This window comes from Salmo trutta, chromosome 39 (assembly GCF_901001165.1).
Source record: "Salmo trutta chromosome 39, fSalTru1.1, whole genome shotgun sequence".
Taxonomy (NCBI): domain Eukaryota; kingdom Metazoa; phylum Chordata; class Actinopteri; order Salmoniformes; family Salmonidae; genus Salmo; species Salmo trutta.
Window position 1 is genome coordinate 10,316,502 of NC_042995.1, and position 20,245 is coordinate 10,336,746.

The 20,245-nt window shown below is 43.7% G+C and overlaps 4 protein-coding genes across 8 annotated transcripts in view; 3 read left to right on the forward strand and 1 right to left on the reverse strand.

The window, feature by feature from the left end:
• The window catches only part of LOC115179515 (zinc finger protein OZF), a 919,448-nt gene that overhangs the window by 531,916 nt on the left and 367,287 nt on the right, over positions 1-20,245 (forward strand). The gene's annotated exons all lie outside the window — the stretch shown is intronic.
• LOC115179511 (zinc finger protein 665) overlaps positions 1-20,245 on the reverse strand; it is a 514,676-nt gene that overhangs the window by 484,602 nt on the left and 9,829 nt on the right. The gene's annotated exons all lie outside the window — the stretch shown is intronic.
• LOC115179539 (gastrula zinc finger protein XlCGF17.1-like) overlaps positions 1-20,245 on the forward strand; it is a 558,171-nt gene that overhangs the window by 224,401 nt on the left and 313,525 nt on the right. The gene's annotated exons all lie outside the window — the stretch shown is intronic.
• The window catches only part of LOC115179214 (zinc finger protein 501-like), a 37,892-nt gene continuing 23,290 nt past the window's right edge, over positions 5,644-20,245 (forward strand). Inside the window, exons 1-3 of the mRNA XM_029740608.1 lie at positions 5,644-5,649; positions 6,288-6,437; positions 6,602-6,659. Coding sequence (XP_029596468.1) covers positions 5,644-5,649; positions 6,288-6,437; positions 6,602-6,659 — 214 coding nt within the window. The remainder of the gene's footprint in view (positions 5,650-6,287; positions 6,438-6,601; positions 6,660-20,245) is intronic.

Below are 20,245 nucleotides of genomic sequence, written 5' to 3' on the forward strand. Positions count from 1 at the left end.
GACTCACTAAACACAAATACTTTATTTGTTAATTATGGGTGTGATCTTAAATGTAATCTGGAGTGCCAGAGGGCGCTTGGGCGTTCGTAAATTCAGAGCGTTGTCAGATTGTCAGTTCGTATCGGTCTCGGAGCGTTCAGAACCACACTGGACGCTCTGGCGGAGGAGTAGGGTTGATTCAAGCTTTCTGACCTCACAACGGCAGTCAAGCATCCAAGCTAACTGGTTAACATTGGCTAGCTTGCTAGCTCCTTCCAGTACAAATGAGAGAACTCTGACCATTTTACTCGCTATAGCAGAGCTGGTTAGGCTGTGTTCATGTTATCCAGAGCATTGGTGACTTTAACTGTGCTACAGGCAACAATTTAATTACGTGTTTTTTGCCGACGTTTACTGACACCGGCCGTATTCAATGATGTTGAGCGTTAGTTTTTCATGAATTATTCTGCCCTCTGGCAGCCTCAGACCAGAGTGCTCTGAAATCAGAGTAACACTATGTCTGAGTGTTGGAGTGTGACCCTGACTATCGGTACATTTAAACTACAAGAAAATCGTTCTGTCTGGTTTGCTTAACATAATGAATTTGAAATGATTTATACTTTTACTTTTGATACTTAAGTATATTTGAGCAATTACATTTACTTTTGATACTTATGTACATGTTAAACTAAATACTTTTAGACTTTTATTCAAGTAGTATTTTACTGGGTGGCTTTCACTTTTACCTTGATAGGAAAGGACTCAAGTATCTCCTCTTTCTCAAATATGACAATTGGGTACTTTTTCCACCACTGCCTGCAATGCTTCCAATGTTAATTTCTGAACTTCCAAAAACCTTTAAGCCGCACGTACAATTCATCTTTACAATCGGTATCCTTCAACTGGTAAATGACATTATGAATCTCAACAGGCTGCGGGACATCCACTGCCATAGCTTCCTCAGCACCAATCGCTCTTTCAACTATTTCCCGCGCCTCCCAGTAGGAGAACTATTGTACAGTTTCTTGATGTGGATGTTCCCTGATATAATAAAAAATGATACATGCCATTGGTCAGTTCCGGTGTTATGAAACTGATGGAGACTATTTGTTAAAAAAAAGTATTTATTTAACTAGGCACATAGCATACATAACAGGTTAGGATAATTAAAGTGGCAGGTTTGGATTATTAAAGTGGCAGGTTATGACAATTAACGTGGCAGGTTAGGACAATTAACGTGGCAGGTTAGGTGAATTAGCATGGCAGGTTAGGAGACTGAGCTTAAGGTTAGGAAAATGGTGAGGGTTAGGGACTTGTTTCCCATGCAGGTTTGGATAACTAACGTGGCAGGTTAGGATAATTAACATGGCAGGTTAGGAGACTGAGGTTAAGGTTAGGAAAATGGTGAAGGTTAGGGACTTGTTTCCCATGCAGGTTTGGATAACTAACGTGGCAGGTTATGATAATTAACGTGACGGTTAGGAGACTGAGGTTAAGGTTAGGAAAAAGGTTAGGGTTATGTTTAGCTACAATGCTACAGTTGTCCCCAACGCAAAAGAAACGGCCACGGACCAATGGGGAGCATCAATTAGTGTAAACTTGATATCATGAAACACCCGATATCAGAGAACGCCCCCTAACTGTGGTATACAATTACACCCTTCTCGGATCAAGGGGTCAGGCTTCCAGTCTATAAGCATTTTTTCCACTGTGCTGAGGGCATGTTCGGTACTGCAGTTCAGCTGAAGCACGGCCCAATTCCAATGTGACTTCCCCATAGCGAAGTCACATATTTCTTTTTAAAACAAGACAATTCACTCATCAAGTTTGTAAACAAAACATCCATTGAATTATTGAAGTAACTGCCTTCGAGTCTGATTTTTTTCACATCACGCACAGCCAAAGTTATTAACCATTTTAGATTCATGCTGTGAGGTGGGTGAGCTTATGCCACATTCAGATGCTGAAGGGAAAACACACCTCTTGACCTGCGTGTGGATAATGTACAGTTGAAGTCGGAAGTTTATATACACCTTAGCCAAATACATTTAAACTCAGTTTTCACAATTCCTGACATTTAATCCTAGTAAAAATGCACTGTCTTAGGTCAGTTAGGATCACCACTTTATTTTAAGAATGTGAAATGTCAGAATAATAGTAGAGAGAATGATTTATTTCAGCTTTTATTTCTTTCATCACAATCCCAGTGGGTCAGAAGTTTACATGCACTCAATTAGTATTTGGTAAGTTTGCCTTTAAATTGTTTAACTTGGGTCAAACATTTCGGGTAGCCTTCCGCAAGCTTCCCACAATAAGTTGGGTGAATTTTGGCCCATTCCTCCTGACAGAGCTGGTGTAACTGAGTCAGGTTCGTTGGCCTCTTTGCTCGCACACGCTTTTTCAGTTCTGCCCACACATTTTCTATAGGATTGAGGTCAGGGCTTTGTGATGGCCACTCTAATACCTTGACTTTGTTGTCCTTAAGCCATTTTTCCACAACTTTGGAAGTATTCTTGGGGTCATTGTCTATTTGGAAGACCCATTTGCGACCAAGCTTAAAGTTCCTGACTGATATCTTGAGATGTTGCTTCAATATATCCACATAGATGGCATCATGAGGGAGGACAATTATTTTGTGAAGTGCACCAGTCCCTCCTGCAGCAAAGCACCCCCACAACATGATGCTTCCACCCCCGTGCTTCACGGTTGGGATGGTGATCTTTGGCTTGCAAGCCTCCCCCTTTTTCCTCCAAACATAACGATGGTCATTATGGCCAAACAGTTCTATTTTTGTTTCATCAGACCAGAGGACATTTCTCCAAAAAGTACAATCTTTGTCCCCATGTGCAGTTGAAAACCGTAGTCTGGCTTTTTAATGGCGGTTTTGGAGCAGTCGCTTCTTCCTTGCGGAGTGGCCTTTCAGGTTATGTTGATATAGGACTCGTTTTACTGTGGATATAGATACTTTTGTACCTGTTTCCTCCAGCATCTTCACAATGTCCTTTGCTGTTGTTCTGGGATTGATTTGCACTTTCTGCACCAAAGTACGTTCATCTCTAGGAGATAGAGCGCGTCTCCTTCCTGAGCGGTGTGACGGCTGCGTGGTCCCATGGTGTTTATACTTGCATACTATTTTTTTGTACAGATGAACGTTTTACCTTCAGGTGTTTGGAAATTGCTCCTAAGGATGAACCAGACTTGTGAAGGTCTACAAAAAAAACAAATCTGACTTCTTGGCTTATTTCTTTTTATTTTCCCATGATGTCAAGTGAAGAGGCACTGAGTTTGAAGGTAGGCCTTGAAATGCATCCACAGGTATATCGCCAATTGACTCAAATGATGTCAATTAGCCTATCAGAAGCTTCTAAAGCCATGACATCATTTTCTAGAATTTTCCAAGCTGTTTAAAGGCACAGTCAACTTAGTGTATGTAAACTTCTGACTTGTGATATGGTGAATTATAAGTGAAATAATCTGTCTGTAAACAATTGTTGGAAAAATTACTTGTGTCATGCACAAAGTAGATGTCCAAACCGACTTGCCAAATCTATAGTCTGTTAACAAGAAATTTGTGGTGGTTGAAAAACGAGTTTATAGACTCCAACCTAAGTGTATTTAAGAGAGTTATAGGGGCAAGAGGCCACAGTTCTGAAGAAGATATGGTGGTGGATGCACTGCAACCAGTTGCAAATGTTTTACATCAATCAAGTGATCTGGATACGCTTACTGTGAAGAAGGTGGATATTTTAGTATTTATAGCCACAGTTATTAATTGCACAAGAGGTACAAGAAGCTGGACATCATTATATCTGCAGCTGAGAAGTTTTTGGGCCTCCAAGACAGCAAGGACTACTGTCACCAGATAATGTTCTGCTCTTACAGGATCCTTCTCAGCCTGTGTAGGCACCTGATTAGAACAGAAAGCAGGCTGATTTAGTTTAATTTACATTTCGTTATTGATAGTTTGTATGATTAAAAAAATAACAATACTGTTTAAACTGAACAAACAAACGCTACATGTAAAGTGTTGGTCCCATGTTTCATGAGGTGAAATAAAAGATCCCAGAAATGTTCAAGACACACAAACTTATTTCTGTCAAATTTTGTGCACACATTTGTTTACACCCCTGTTAGTGAGCATTTCTCCTTTGCCAAGATAATCCATCTACCTGACAGGTGTTTCATATCAAGAAGCTGATTAAATAGAATGATTATCATTACACAAGTGCACCTTGTGCTGGGGACAAGAGTAGCTGAGTAGGTGCTTGGCAGCAGCTTATGGGGATCTCTAATAAATTCAAAAATGGCACTCAAATGTGCTGTTTTTTTTCACAACACAATGCCACAGATGTCTGAAGTTTTGAGGGAACATGCAATTGGCAAGCTGACTGCAGGAATTTCCACCAGAGCTGTTGCCAGATAATTTAATGTGAATTTCTCTCCCTTATGTTACCTCCAACGTTGCTTTTGAGAATTTGGCAGTATGCACAACCAGTTTCACATCTGCAGACTGCCGTGTATGGCGTTGTGGGTGTGCGGTTTGATGATGTCAATGTTGTGAACAGAGTGCCTCATGGTGGTATCAGGGTTATGATATGGGCTGGCATAAGCTACAGCCAACCAACACTATTGCATTTAATGATGGCAATTTGAATGCACAGAGAAACCATGATAAGATCCTGAGGCCCATTGTCCTGTCGTTTATCCGCCGCCATCACCTCATGTTCCAGCATGACAACGCACAGCCCCATGTCGCAAGGATCTGTACACAATTTAAAATGCTGAAAATGTCCCAATTCTTCCATGGCCTGCATACTCAGACATGTCACCCTTTGAGCATGTTTGGGATCGACGTGTACGACAGCTTGTTCCAGTTCCCGCGAATATACAGGAATTTCGCACAGCCATTGAAGAGGAGTGGGACAACATTCCACAGGCTACAATCAACAGCCTGATGAACTCTATTCAAAGAAGATTTGTCCCGGGGAGGCAGCAGCAGCTACCCACTTCTCCAGTGCTTACTGTGTAAATTGGGAGGTGCTGGAACCAAAAGTGAACCTGAGAGGGTTGACCTGGGGGTCTCTGAGGTACCACAACACATTAAATAAAATACCTTTATAATAAAGCATTGCATGCATTATCATGGCTTTAGCGTACTGCCATAGAGCAGTGGTGTGGCTCCGCTTGCAGAAGTTGCACACATGGAGTACATTTATTGTAGCCTAGAGTCTGGGGAAAATGTGGCCTTTTGTAAATGGATGTCATGCAATTCTACATTTTAGATGACTGGAGACTTTCACAGAATCTTAAAAGGTAAATTATTATTTTATTTAACGAGGCAAGTCAGTAGAGAACATATTCTTATTTACATTGACGGCCTACCCCTGCCAAACCCAGATGACGCTGGGCCAATAGCCCTTATGCACATTCCATGATCGAACGTTCTAAACACACTTCCTATCGGCGTGGCATTTTCCGGTCAGTCTAGTTATCGACGATATAACGTTACTACCACTATGTCGCAGTTTTTTACTAGGTGTCTTCAGGACCTGCCTCAAATTAATATTAATGATGTACATCGAATTGTTAAATCAGCCTCCGAGACTCCAGCTAGCAAGAATGAAAAGGGGTTGAATATGTATATAGGAAGCTACATAGACAACTATGAAGGTGAGTACCAAGTCAGTGACAGATATAACGTTAGCTAGCTAATTTAACTATTAACTGTAGCTAGCTAGTTACTTCGTAAAATGATGTAACATTGACAGAATCTACCTGAGAATGTGTGTATTTTCGTTAGCTTGGTTAAGTTACGCTTGCTAGCTATATTTGCTAGCTAAAAATAATTGTTATTCATATCTTCTACACAGTATCTCACAAAGATACATTGACAGGGCAGATCACCATGAGGGCTGCCTGTCACAGGTCCATGACGAAGAGTGAAAAGCCACACAGCATGAGAGTAGGGAAAGGTTATAGATAGGTACTAGGGACCTTGTTAAACATCTCCTGTGAGACACTGTCATCATGGTCAAAATGTGTTGGAGACAGTGTCAACGTTTAATCTTATCAGTAGATAGATTTTAATGATGGGTCCCAATCCCAATTTAGAATTGCCCACTTAATAACAGGTTATTTGGTAAAGATCTGTAGATGCAGTGTTTGGTAATTGTGTTACTGAGACACAATCTATTCCTGTATAGTTAGCACCTAGTTAAGAAGACTAGACACTACTATGTTTATTGTTATTTATGGTGCGCATGATTCTTGTTTCTCACTTCAGTCTTTCATCACACTTATCTTCACAGATGGTGTTAAAGCACTCCGTACCAGTGATAGTGGTCCAAAGCCACTGCTCCTGTGTTGCAGGAAGTGCTCTGTGTATGCAGACCATGGAGATGAAGAGGGGGCTAGCCATGGAGCCAGTGGCTGTACAGGAGTACTGCACACTGAAGAATGTAAACTTTTCTTTCCGTGTGGCTTCGTAGTGCACCCTGATGCTCCGTGGTTAGGATCCTCTCCAAATGGAATCATATTTGATCCCAGTGTGAGACCACACTTTGGAATATTAGAGGTCAAGTGCCCAAATGTATCAAGTTATGTTGACTGCCCTTACCTGAAGATACAGAATGGAGAGCTGAAGTTGAAGAGATCTCATGCTTACTACTGGCAAGTGCAAGGTCAAATCCTTCTCACAGGTTGTAGCTGGTGTGACTTTGTCATCTGTGCACAGGAGGACATCCTAGTTGAAAGGATATACACTGCTCAAAAAAATAAAGGGAACACTAAAATAACACATCCTAGATCTGAATGAATGAAATAATCTTATTAAATACTTTTTTCTTTACATAGTTGAATGTGCTGACAACAAAATCACACAAAAATAATCAATGGAAATCCAATTTATCAACCCATGGAGGTCTGGATTTGGAGTCACACTCAAAATTAAAGTGGAAAACCACACTACAGGCTGATCCAACTTTGATGTAATGTCCTTAAAACAAGTCAAAATGAGGCTCAGTAGTGTGTGTGGCCTCCACGTGCCTGTATGACCTCCCTACAACGCCTTGGCATGATCCTGCTGAAGGTGGCGGATGGTCTCCTGAGGGATCTCCTCCCAGACCTGGACTAAAGCATCCGCCAACTCCTGGACAGTCTGTGGTGCAACGTGGCGTTGGTGGATGGAGCGAGACATGATGTCCCAGATGTGCTCAATTGGATTCAGGTCTGGGGAACGGGCGGGCCAGTCCATAGCATCAATGCCTTCCTCTTGCAGGAACTGCTGACACACTCCGGCCACATGAGGTCTAGCATTGTCTTGCATTAGGAGGAACCCAGGGCCAACCGCACCAGCATATGGTCTCACAAGGGGTCTGAGGATCTCATCTCGGTACCTAATGGCAGTCAGGCTACCTCTGGCGAGCACATGGAGGGCTGTGCGGCCCCCCCAAAGAAATGCCACCCCACACCATGACTGACCCACCGCCAAACCGGTCATGCTGGAGGATGTTGCAGGCAGCAGAATGTTCTCCATGGCATTTCCAGAGTCTGTCACGTCTGTCACGTGCTCAGTGTGAACCTGCTTTCATCTGTGAAGAGCATTGGGCGCCAGTGGCGAATTTGCCAATCTTGGTGTTCTCTGGCAAATGCCAAACGTCCTGCACGGTGTTGGGCTGTAAGCACAACCCCCACCTGTGGACGTCGGGCCCTCATACCACCCTCATGGACTCTGTTTCTGACCGTTTGAGCAGACACATGCATTTGTGGCCTGCTGGAGGTCATTTTGCAGGGCTCTGGCAGTGCTCCTCCAGCTCCTCCTTGCACAAAGGCGGAGGTAGCGGTCCTGCAGCTGGGTTGTTGCCCTCCTACGCCCTCCTCCACGTCTCCTGATGTACCGGCCTGTCTCCTGGAAGCGCCTCCATGCTCTGGACACTACGCTGACAGCAAACCTTCTTGCCACAGCTCGCATTGATGTGCCATCCTGGATGAGCTGCACTACCTGAGCCACTTGTGTGGGTTGTAGACTCCGTCTCATGCTACCACTAGAGTGAAAGCACCGCCAGCATTCAAAAGTGACCAAAACATCAGCCAGGAAGCATAGGAACTGAGAAGTGGTCTGTGGTCCCCACCTGCAGAACCACTCCTTTATTGTGGGTGTCTTGCTAATTGCCTATAATTTCCACCTGTTGTCTATTCCATTTGCACAACAGCATGTGAAATGTATTGTCAATCAGTGTTGCTTCCTAAGTGGACAGTTTGATTTCACAGAAGTGTGATTGACTTGGAGTTACATTGTGTTGTTTAAGTGTTCCCTTTATTTTTTTGACCAGTGTATTTTTCCTAAACCTCAACTTCTAAATACTCTCCTGCTACCCGCCTCACCCAATGTGGTGTGTATCTGTTTTCTTTTCTAAATTATTTCCATTTACCGCCAAACTGGAATCCCTCAACTGAAGCTAGCTAGCTAACTAGCTACCAGCTATCAGTCAGCTAACCACTGCTAGCGGTCATCAGCTAACCTTTAGCTCGGAAAGCTCTCGCCAGTTCGTACAACGCGTTTCAAACCGGACCTATTTTTCTCTCCATATCCTCCGGATTCCTGCAGCAAACTCTGAACCTTTTCATCTGGATCATCGCAGCTAGCTAACCGCAACCCGGGTTGACTACTCCTGGCTAACGTTTCCGTCCCGGAGCTAGCACAACTGAGGAGCCTGTTGGAATCCTCGGGCAGATTATGTCGGTATTCCAGTCGTGAAGGATCAGGTTCCGTGCCCCGTACTAGCAGTAGAAGGGGTCCGGATATTGTAGCCGAGGAGTGAGCTTCAGGAGTAGCCAAGGAGCCCTAGCCGGGAGATGGGCTTAGCATGGGCTAGCCCCAAACTTGGTGGGTGTCAAATTAGCTAGCCTGTGATGGCCGAGCTATGTACTCAGAATATTGCAAAATGTGCTTTCGCCGAAAAGCTATTTTAAAATCTGACATAGCGTTTGCATAAAGGAGTTCTGTATCTATAATTCTTAAAATAATGTATGTATTTTCTCAACGTTTATCATGAGTAATTTAGTAAATTCACCGGAAGTTTTCGGTGGGTATGCTAGTTCTGAACATCACGTGCTAATGTAAGAAGCTGGTTTTTGATATAAATATGAACTTGATTGAACAAAACATGCATGTATTGTATAACATAATGTCCTAGGAGTGTCATCTGATGAAGATCATCAATGGTTAGTGCTGCATTTAGCTGTGGTTTTGGTTTTTGTGACATATATGCTTGCTCTGAAAATGGCTGTGTGATTATTTTTGGCAGGGTACTCTCCTGACATAATCTAATGTTTTGCTTTCGCTGTAAAGCCTTTTTGAAATCGGACAATGTGGTTAGATTAACGAGAGTCTTGTCTTTAAAATGGTGTAAAATAGTCCTATGTTTGAGAAATTGAAGTTATAGCATTTTTGAGGTATTTGTATTTCGCGCCACGCGATTCTACTGGCTGTTGACTAGGGTGGGATGCAAACGTCCCACCTAGCCCATAGAGGTTAACCAACCATGTTGTTCCACCTCCCACATATGCGATGACATCCCCTGGTTTAAACGTCTCTAGAGACTATATCTCTCTCATCATTATTGAATGCCTAGGTTTACCTCCAATGTACTCTCTTCCTACAATACCTTTGTCTGTACATTATGCCTTGAATCTACGCTATCGTGCCCAGAAACCTGCTCCTTTTACTCTCTGTTCCGAACGTGCTAGACGGCCAGTTCTTATAGCCTTTAGCCGTACACTTATCCTACTTCTCCTCTGTTCCTCTGGTGATGTAGAGGTTAATCCAGGACCTGCAGTGCCTAGCTCCTCATTTGTTGACTTCTGTAACTGTAAAAGCCTTGGTTTCATGCATGTTAACATTAGAAGCCTACTCCCTAAGTTTGCTTTATTCACTGCTTTAGCACATTCTGCCAACCCGGATGTCTTAGCCGTGTCTAAATCCTGGCTTAGGAAAACCACCAAAGACCCTGAAATTTCCATCCCTAACTATAACATTTTCTGCCAAGATAGAACTGCCAAAGGGGGCGGTGTTGCAATCTACTGCAGAGAGAGCCTGCAGAGTTCTGTCCTACTATCCAGGTCTGTACCTAAACAATTCAAGCTTCTACTTCTAAAAATGTACCTTACCAGAAACAAGTCTCTCACCACTGCCGCTTGCTATAGACCACCCTCTGCCCCCAGCTGTGCCCTGGACACCATATGTGAATTGATTGCACTTGATACACTTCAGCGAACAGGCCGTTCTAATCGACCTGGCCGGGGTATCCTGGAATGACATTGACCGCATCCCGTCAGTAGAGGATGCCTGGTTTTTCTTTAAAAGTGCCTTCCTCGCCATCTTAAATAAGCATGCTCCATTCAAAAAAATGTAGAACCAGGAATAGATATAGCCCTTGGTTCACTCCAGACCTGTCTGCCCTTGACCAGCACAAAAACATCCTGTGGCGTTCTGCATTAGCATTGAATGGCTCCGTGATATGCAACTTTTAAGGGAAGTTAGGAACCAATATACACAGGCAGTTAGCTAAGGCTGGCTTTTTCAAACAGAAATGTGCATCCTGTAGTACAAACTCAACAAAGTTCTGGGACACTGTAAAGTCCATGGAGAATAAGAGCACCTCCTCCCAGCTGCCCACTGCACTGAGGCTAGGAAACACTGTCACTACTGATAAATCCACAATAATTGAGAATTTCAATAAACATTTGTCTACAGCTGGCCATGCTTTCCACCTGGCTACCCCTACCCCGGTGAACAGCCCTGTGCTCCCCACAGCAACTCGCCCAAACCTCCCCCACTTTTCCTTCACCCAAATCCAGATAGCTGATGTTCTGAAAGTGATGCAAAATCTGGACCCCTACAAATCAGCCGGGCTAGACAATCTGGACCCTCTCTTTCTAAAATTATCTGCCGAAATTGTTGCAACCCTTATTACTAGCCTGTTCAACCTCTCTTTCGTATCGTCTGAGATTCCCATAGATTGGAAAGCTGTCGCGGTCATCCCCCTCTTCAAAGGGGTAGACACTAGACCCAAACTGCTACAGACCTATATCTATTCTACCCTGCCTTTCTAAGGTATTTGAAAGCCAAGTTAACAAACAGATTACCAACCATTTCGAATCTCACCATACCTTCTCCGCTATGCAATCTGGTTTCAGAGCTGGTCATGGGTGCACCTCAGCCACGCTCAAGGTCCTAAACGATATCATTACCGCCATCGATAAGAGACATTACTGTGCAGCTGTATTCATCGACCTGGCTAAGGCTTCGACTCTGTCAATCACAACATTCTTATTGGCAGACTCGACAGCCTTGGTTTCTCAAATTGCCTCGCTTGGTTCACCAACTACTTCTCCGATAGAGTTCAGTATGTCAAATCGGAGGGCCTGTTGTCCGGACCTCTGGCGGTCTCTATGGGGATGACACAGGGTTCAATTCTCGGGCCGACTCTCTTCTCTGTATACATCAATGATGTCGCTCTCGCTGCTGGTGATTCTTTGATCCACCTCTATGCAGACGACACCTTTCTGTATACCTCTGGCCCTTCTTTGGACATTGTGTTAACTAACCTCCAAATGAGCTACAATGCCATACAACTCTTCTTCCGTGGTCTCCAACTGCTCTTAAATGCAAGTAAAACTAAATGCATGCTCTTCAACCAATCGCTGCCCGCACCTGCCCGCCCGTCCAGCATCACTACTGTCATGACGTTGCCCTCTTTGGGTACAGCGAGCACCATCCCCCTCTCCATACCCCTTTCACCAGGCTCTGTAAGAGAGGTCGTAAATTCCTGGAGGTGATCCTCTCCTCATGGCCACAGTATAGAGAGAGAGTGAGTTTCATAGAGAGAACAAAGGAATTTCTTCCACCTCACAGAACTGGAGAACTGAACGACATTTATGTTCTGGAGAAGGTATAAAAGACCGGTGAAGAATCCAGCTACGAACTGGTCCGTTTGGTTCAATTTTGTGAAACTCATGAGAGACAATACCGCCACATTACCATAATCATGTTTATAGAAGAGTCTCAGGTATGAGACTTACATCTAATGGTTGTATAAAATGAATGAATAAGGATGAAGCTTTTTGTGAGATGATGGGATGCTATGTAATGATGTTAATGTCAGAGAATTCTATTCCTGTTTAAAGTTTCACTAAATCATTGGCACGCCCCCAGGGGCACAGACAGGACCTGGCGTCATGAGACAGCCTTTTTCTATGTCCGGAATAAAACCCCCACCTAGGTTTTCTATCACCAGACCAGCTTACCTCGATAACGACAGGGCCAAGGTGTGAGACCAGACCAAGCTTACCTCAATTACGAGATGGCTAAAGGTTGCAGACCATGCATTTCTCTTGCTGAACTTTTAACCATACCACGTGGTTAAACTCTTAGACTATCGATACCGACAGAATAAGAACAAGTCTTTGATATTAATTACTAGTCTGCAGCTAGGAATTCGGTATCAGTGAACGCGAAGACCGACAACCGCCGAAACATCTATTCTATAACGACATGAATGTCACTCTGAACTAACCATTCTAAACACGACAGAGGGCGGACAGACTCTCCAACAGAAACAAACTTTTCAACAGAGATCCTGACGACACACTGAGCGTAAATATATATATTGATTGCAATTGTTCTCGAATGAGTGAGCGTTCATGTGTAAAGGATTAGCATTTCAATTGTTATAATATTCAACTCTGCAGTGCCTTCTCAGCTGACCCCCACTCCCCTTTTGTCTAACAAGCCGCCATGCCGGTTTAGCCCACTAGGGCACATTCTCCTATCATTTCCTTGTAACCATATCTACTGTTTGTTATGCATTTCTGTGAATTACCTAGTTAGTAAATAAATGATTTTAAGACAATTGATGTATGGATGACTCAGTGAAGACTGGGTTCGTGCAGATAACCAACAATTTACGTCGTTTGGAATGAGACTAACGTGAGGTAACTAATAATTCATTAATTCGAAGACTAATTGATCAGATATTAAAATATCTGAAAGTTATATTAGGAAAATTATAACTTTGAAATCTGAAAATTTTCCTTGGAGCCCCGACTTCCTAGTTAATTACAGTTACATGATTAATCAGGTTAATCGCGTAATAATAATTACAGAGAGTTATTTGATAAATACGTCTTCAGTTTTAATGACGCCAAAGACACGTCACTACTCTGGACGGTTCTGACTTAGAATATGTGGACAACTACAAATACCTGGGTGTCTGGTTAGACTGTAAACTCTCCTTCCAGACTCAAACATCTCCAATCTAAAAATCAATCTAGAATCGGCTTCCTATTTCGCAACAAAGCATCCTTCACTCATGCTGCCAAACATACCCTCGTAAAACTGACCATCCTACCAATCCTCGACTTCGGCAATGTCATTTACAAAATAGCCTCCAACACTCTACTCAACAAATTGGATGCAGTCTATCACAGTGCCATCCGTTTTGTCACCATAGCCCCATATACTACCCACCACTGCGACCGGTATGCTCTCGTTGGCTGGCCCTCGCTTCATACTCGTCGCCAAACCCACTGGCTCCAGGTCATCTACAAGTCTCTGCTAGGTAAAGCCCCCCCTTATCTCAGCTCACTGGTCACCATAGCAGCAGCCACCCGTAGCACGCGCTCCAGCAGGCATATCTCACTGGTCACCCCCAAAGCCAATTCTTCCTTTGGCCGCCTTTCCTTCCAGTTCTCTGCTGCCAATGACTGGAACGAACTGCAAAAAAAAAAATCACTAAAGCTGGAGACTCTTACCTCCCTCACTAGCTTTAAGCACCAGCTGTCAGAGCAGCTCACAGATCACTCCACCTGTACATAGCTCATCTGTAAATAGTCCATCCAATCTACCTCATCCCCATACTGTATTTATTTATCTTGCTCCTTTCCACCCCAGTATCTCTACTTGCACATTCATCTTCTGCACATCCTACCATTCCAGTGTTTAATTGCTATATTGTAATTACTTCGCCACCATGGCCTATTTATTGCCTTACCTCTCTTATCCTACCTCATATGCACATGCTGTATATAGATTTTTGTACTGTATTATTGATTGTATGTTTGTTTATTCCATGTGTAACTCTGTGTTGTTGTATGTGTCGAACTGCTTTGCTTTATCGTGGCCAGGTCGCAGTTGCAAATGAGAACTTGTTCTAAACTAGCCTACCTGGTTAAATAAAGGTGAAAAAAAAGACAAACCCAAAGTCTCTAGCTATGTGGCTTTTAAAAAAGTTGACGTTCTTCACTTGGTTTGACACAAAAATAACAAATCAACCCTTTACCAAACGTGATAATACCTTAACAGATTTGTTACCTAGCATGGTGTGACATGTTCTTTTGATATTAGGAGGTTTAAACCTGCTATTACATACCTATTGTAATAAATAGAAACGGACACAAGGGTTATCTTCTTAACATCACAGTTCTGGAGATTTCTTTATTCTGAAGAATGGTGCCGGAAGAAATGGCAACCAATGAATGTTTATCCATGGCTACTATGTGTTTTTTTTCGCTTTATTTGTACTTATTTTGTAAATAATGTTTCTACAACCGTATCTTACGGCAAAAAAGAGCTTCTGGATATCAGGACAGCGATCACTCACCTCGGATTAGACAAAGATTTTTTCCACAACAAAGACGACGCACAAGACATTCTCCAAACACCCCACAGGACCGACATCCCCGTTATTTGCAAGAGGAAGCGACGCAGGTACAGAGGACAAAGAGCCGGATGCCTGGTCAGGAGCCGGCGAAGGCGACTGGGAAAGCTACCTTTACCGTCAATACTACTCGCCAACGTGCAATCATTTGACAATAAATTAGACGATGTACGATCACGAATATCCTACCAACGGGACATCAAAAACTGTAATATCCTATGTTTCACGGAATAGTGGCTGAATGACGACATGGATATTCAGCTAGCGGGATATACGCTGCACCGGCCAGATAGAACAGCACACTCCGGTAAGACGAGGGGGGCGGTCTGTGCATATTTGTAAACAGCTGGTGCACGAAATCTAAGTAAGTCTCTATAATTTTGCTCGCCTGAAGTAGAGTATATTGTGATAAATTGCAGGCCACACTACTTGCCTAGAGAGTTTTCAGCTATACTTTTCGTGGCTGTTTATTTACCACCACAGACAGATGCTGGCACTAAGACCACACTCAGTCAGCTGTATAAGGAAATAAGCAAACAGGAAACCACTCACCCAGAGGCGGCGCTCCTAGTGGCCGGAGACTTTAATGCAGGGAAACTTAAATCAGTTCTACCAAATTTCTATCAACATGTTAAATGTGCAACCAGAGGGAAAAAATTTGAGATCACCTGTACTCCACACACAGACACGTAGAAAGCTCGCCCTCCATTTGGTAAATCCGACCATAACTCTATCCTCCCGATTCCTGCTTACAAGCAAAAATTAAAGCAGGAAGCACCAGTGACTCGGTCTATAAAAAAAGTGGTCAGATGAAGTAGATGCTAAACTACAGGAATGTTTTGCTATCACAGACTGGAACATGTTCCGGGATTCTTCCGATGGCATTGAGGTGTACACCACATCAGTCACTGGCTTTATCAATAAGTGCATTGAGGATGTCGTCCCCACAGTGACTGTACGTACATACCCCAACCAGAAGCCATGGATTACAGGCAACATTCGCACTGAGCTAAAGGGTAGAGCTGCCGCTTTCAAGGTGCGGGACTCTAAACCGGAAGCTTACAAGAAATCCTACTATGCCCTGCGATGAACCATCAAACAGGCAAAGAGTCAATACAGGGCTAAGATTGAATCATGCTACACCGGCTCCGACGCTCGTCTTATGTGGCAGGGCTTGCAAACTATTACAGACTTCAAAGGGAAGCACAGCTGTCAGCTGCCCAGTGACACGAGCCTACCAGACGAGCTAAATCCCTTCTATGCTCGCTTCGAGGCAAGCAACACTGAGGCATGCATGAGAGCATCAGCTGTTCCGGACGACTGTGTGATCACGCTCTCCGTAGCCGACGTGAGTAAGACCTTTAAACAGGTCAACATACACAAGGCTGCGGGGTCAGATGGATTACCAGGACGTGTGCTCCGGGCATGTGCTGACCAACTGGCAGGTGTCTTCGTTGACATTTTCAACATGTCCCTGATTAAGTCTGTAATACCAACATGTTTCAAGCAGACCACCATAGTCCCTGTGCCCAAGAACACTAAGGTAACCTGCCTAAATGACTAGACCCGTAGCACTCACGTCCATAGCCATGAAGTGCCTTTGAAGCTTGGTAATGGCTCACAACACCACTATCCCAGAAACCCTAGACCCACTCCAATTTGCATACCGCCCAAACAGATCCACAGATGATGCAATCTCTATTGCACTCCACACTGCCCTTTCCCACCTGGACAAAAGGAACACTTATGTGAGAATGCAATTCATTGACTACAGCTCAGCGTTCAACACCATAGTACGCTCAAAGCTCATCACTAAGCTAAAGATCCTGGGACTAAACACCTCCCTCTGCAACTGGATCCGAGATCCTGGACTTCCTGACGGGCCGCCCCCAGGTGGTGAGGGTAGGTAGCAACACATCTGCCATGCTGATCCTCAACACTGGAGCTCCACAGGAGTGCGTGCTCAGTCCCCTCCTGTACTCCCTGTTCACCCACGACTGCATGGCCAGGCACGACTCCAACACCATCATTAAGTATGCAGACAATACAACAGTGGTAGGCCTGACCACATACAACGACGAGACAGCCTATAGAGAGGTGGTCAGAGACCTGGCCGTGTGGTGCCAGAATAACAACCTATCCCTCAACGTAGCCAAGACTAAGGAGATGATTGTGGACTACAGGAAAAGGAGGACCGAACACGCCCCCATTCTCATTGACGGGGCTGTAGTGGAGCAGGTTGAGAGCTTCAAGTTCCTCGGTGTCCACATCAACAACAAACTAGAATGGTCCAAACACACCAAGACAGTCGTGAAGAAGCCTATTCCCCCTCAGGAAACGAAAAAGATTTGGCATGGGTCCTGAGATCCTCAAAAGGCTCTACAGCTGCAACATCGAGAGCATCCTGACTGGTTGCATCACTGCCTGGTACGGCAATTGCTCGGCTTTACCGTCCCGCCACCCCCTCTTTTATGCTACTCTCTGTTCATCATATATGCATAGTCACTTTAACCATATCTACATGTACATACTACCTCAATCAGCCTGACTAACCGGTGTCTATGTACCCTCACTACTTTTATAGCCTCGCTACTGTATATAGCCTGTCTTTTTACTGTTGTTTTATTTCTTTACTTACCTATTGTTCACCTAACACCTTTTTTGCACTATTGGTTAGAGCCTGTAAGTAAGCATTTCACTGTAAGGTCTACACCTGTTGTATTCGGTGCACATGACAAACTTTGATTTGGTGCGTGCCTGCCCGGAACTTCCTGTTCCCCCACTACCACAGTGCTGCCACAGATAGAACAATGAGACAGATATTTCACCGGAGGTATAAATGTGAAGCATCCGCTTAGCATTTCCACTCAATACCAAATATGGTAGTGAGAGGAAGCCCACTGGCCGGAAGTGGAAGAAGATGGAACGAGATGGATTTTGGCTGACATTCTGCAAATGTTCTAATCGATGAAACATCTGATCTTAATACAGTTTTCTGTTCCCAAAACTAAAATCTGTTATAAACAGAGTGGACTAAGTTTTGTAGACTTTACTCTTTGCAAAAGTTATAAAAAATGGCTTCGTTTAGAAGGAATGTAAAGGTGAATTGAGTTATAGCACACGAGCGCTTCAGAGAAGGCATTGACTAACAGAAATATGCTGATGTGTGCTAGAACGTGCAAATAGGATCTCGGGAACTGGTGCTTGGCTCTGCCCGCGATGACTCATCTGTTCCCCATCGGAAACGACTGGTTGTGGTCTATCTTGTTTAGTTATAAAAAAAATCTTTGGTGCAATCATCCATGCATTCAGGGATTCCTGGGATGGCGCTACCCCATTATATGAGAAGGGCGGTGCTTAATTTGAGCCGGATCCACATGTACTCCATGTGTGTAACTTCTGTAAGGGGCTCAACACCACTGCTCCCGAGTGGCACAGCGGTCTAAGGCACTGCACCTCAGTGCAAGAGGCATCACAACAGTCCCTCGTTCGAATCCAGTCTGTATCACATCCGGCCGTGATTGGGAGTCCCATACGGCGGCGCACAATTGGCCCAGCATCATCTGGGTTTGGTACGGGTAGGCCGTCATTGTAAATAAGAATTTGTTTTTAACCGACTTGCCTAGTTAAATAAAATAAAACAAGTATAATATGCCAGTATGCAAAAGTCATGAAAATGCTTTATTATAAAGGTATTTTATTTAATGTGTTCTCGGGCTCACTTTTGGTTCCAGCACCTCCCAATATACACAGTAAGCACTGGAGAAGTGGGTAGCTGCCGCTGCCTCCTCCAGGAAACATCTCCTTTGCATAGAATTCATCAGGCTGTTGATTGTGGCATCTGGAATGTTATCCCACTCATCAAAGGCTGTGTGAAATTCCTGGATATAGGAGGGAACTGGAACAAGCTGTCGTACACGTCGATCCGGATCATCCCGAACATGCTCAAAGGGTGACATGTCTGAGTATGCAGGCCATGGAACTGGGACATTTTCAGCATTTTTAATTATGTACAGAGTCTTGCGACATGGGGCTGCGCATTGTCATGCTGAAACATGAGGTGATGGCGGCAGATGAATGGCAGGACAATAGGCCTCAGGATCGTGTCATGGTATCTCTGTGTATTCAAATTGCCATTGATAAAATGCAGTTGTGTTCATTGTCTTTAGCTTATGCCTGCCCATACCATAACCTCACCATGGGGCACTCTGTTCACGACGTTGACATCAGGGATCCCCATTAGCTGCTGCCAAGGTACCTACTCAGCTACTTTTGTCCCCAGCACAAGGTGCACTTGTGTAATGATGATCATGCTATTTAAATCAGCTTCTTGATATGCCTCACCTGTCAGAAGGTTGGATTATCTTAGCAAAGGAGAAATGCTCACAAACAGGGATGTAAACAAATTTGTGCACAACATTTGTGAGAAATAAGTTTCTGTCGGGAACATTTCGGGGATCTTTTATTTCACCTCATGAAAAATGGGACCAACACTTTACATTATTGCGTTTGTTTGTTCGTTCAGTGTAAACAGATTTTTTTTAATCATACAAACTATCAATAACAACATTTAAATTAAATCAGCCAGCTTTTCAGTTCTAATCAGGTGCCTACACAGGCTGAGAAGGATCCTGTAAGAGCAGAACATTATCTGGTGACAGTAGTCGCAGTCTTGGAGGCCCAAAAACTTCTCAACTTCAGATATAATGATGTCCATCTTCTTGAACTTCATGTGCAGTACAATTCATAACTGTGGCTATGAATACTAAAATATCCACCTTCTTCACAATATGTGTATCCAGATCACTTGATTGGCATACAACATTTGCAACTGGTTGTGGTGCATCCACCACCATATCTTCTTCAGAACTGTGGCCTCTTGGCCCTATAACACTCTTCACCACCTCCACATAGGGTGAATGTACAGCAAATCTCCTAACAGGGCACTCTGGGAATTCAGGAACATGACCCCCTCCACAGTTGCAACATTTTACATTCACATAACCTTCAATAAAAAATGTCTGTCTGCAAACACTTGATATGTGGCCAAACCCTTAGCATTTCTTACATGCATCGGGTTTTACACCAACTCTCTCATGGGGTATCTTATATATCCCAGCTTTACATAGGGTGGTAGATAATCTATTATTGATGTTTGATTTAGAGTAACTTTGCTGCTTTTTCACATTCTACATACGGGTCAAGCGACGTGCATTTGCGTCCTTCTTCTTTGGGATTTGGTTGGCGGATCACAACTTTCAGCTAGATACACCTCCACCTACTGTACTGGTGTGAGGGATTTCACAGCCTACATACATTAAATTCAATGATACAGTAATTTATACAGAAATGCCTTGCTAACTATTAGCCCTCTAAAAAAATGTGAAAAATAATTTGTGCATGAGATTGTGACCTCCTCCTCAGACCAATTGTCAGTACGCCCGGAACATTGTTCGGGAACCAAAAGGGATATCTCAGTTTCAAAATATCAGCTTGGAAATAAGAAGGCTCGTAAGGTACTGGTCGGTCACATGCAGGAACCAAACGTT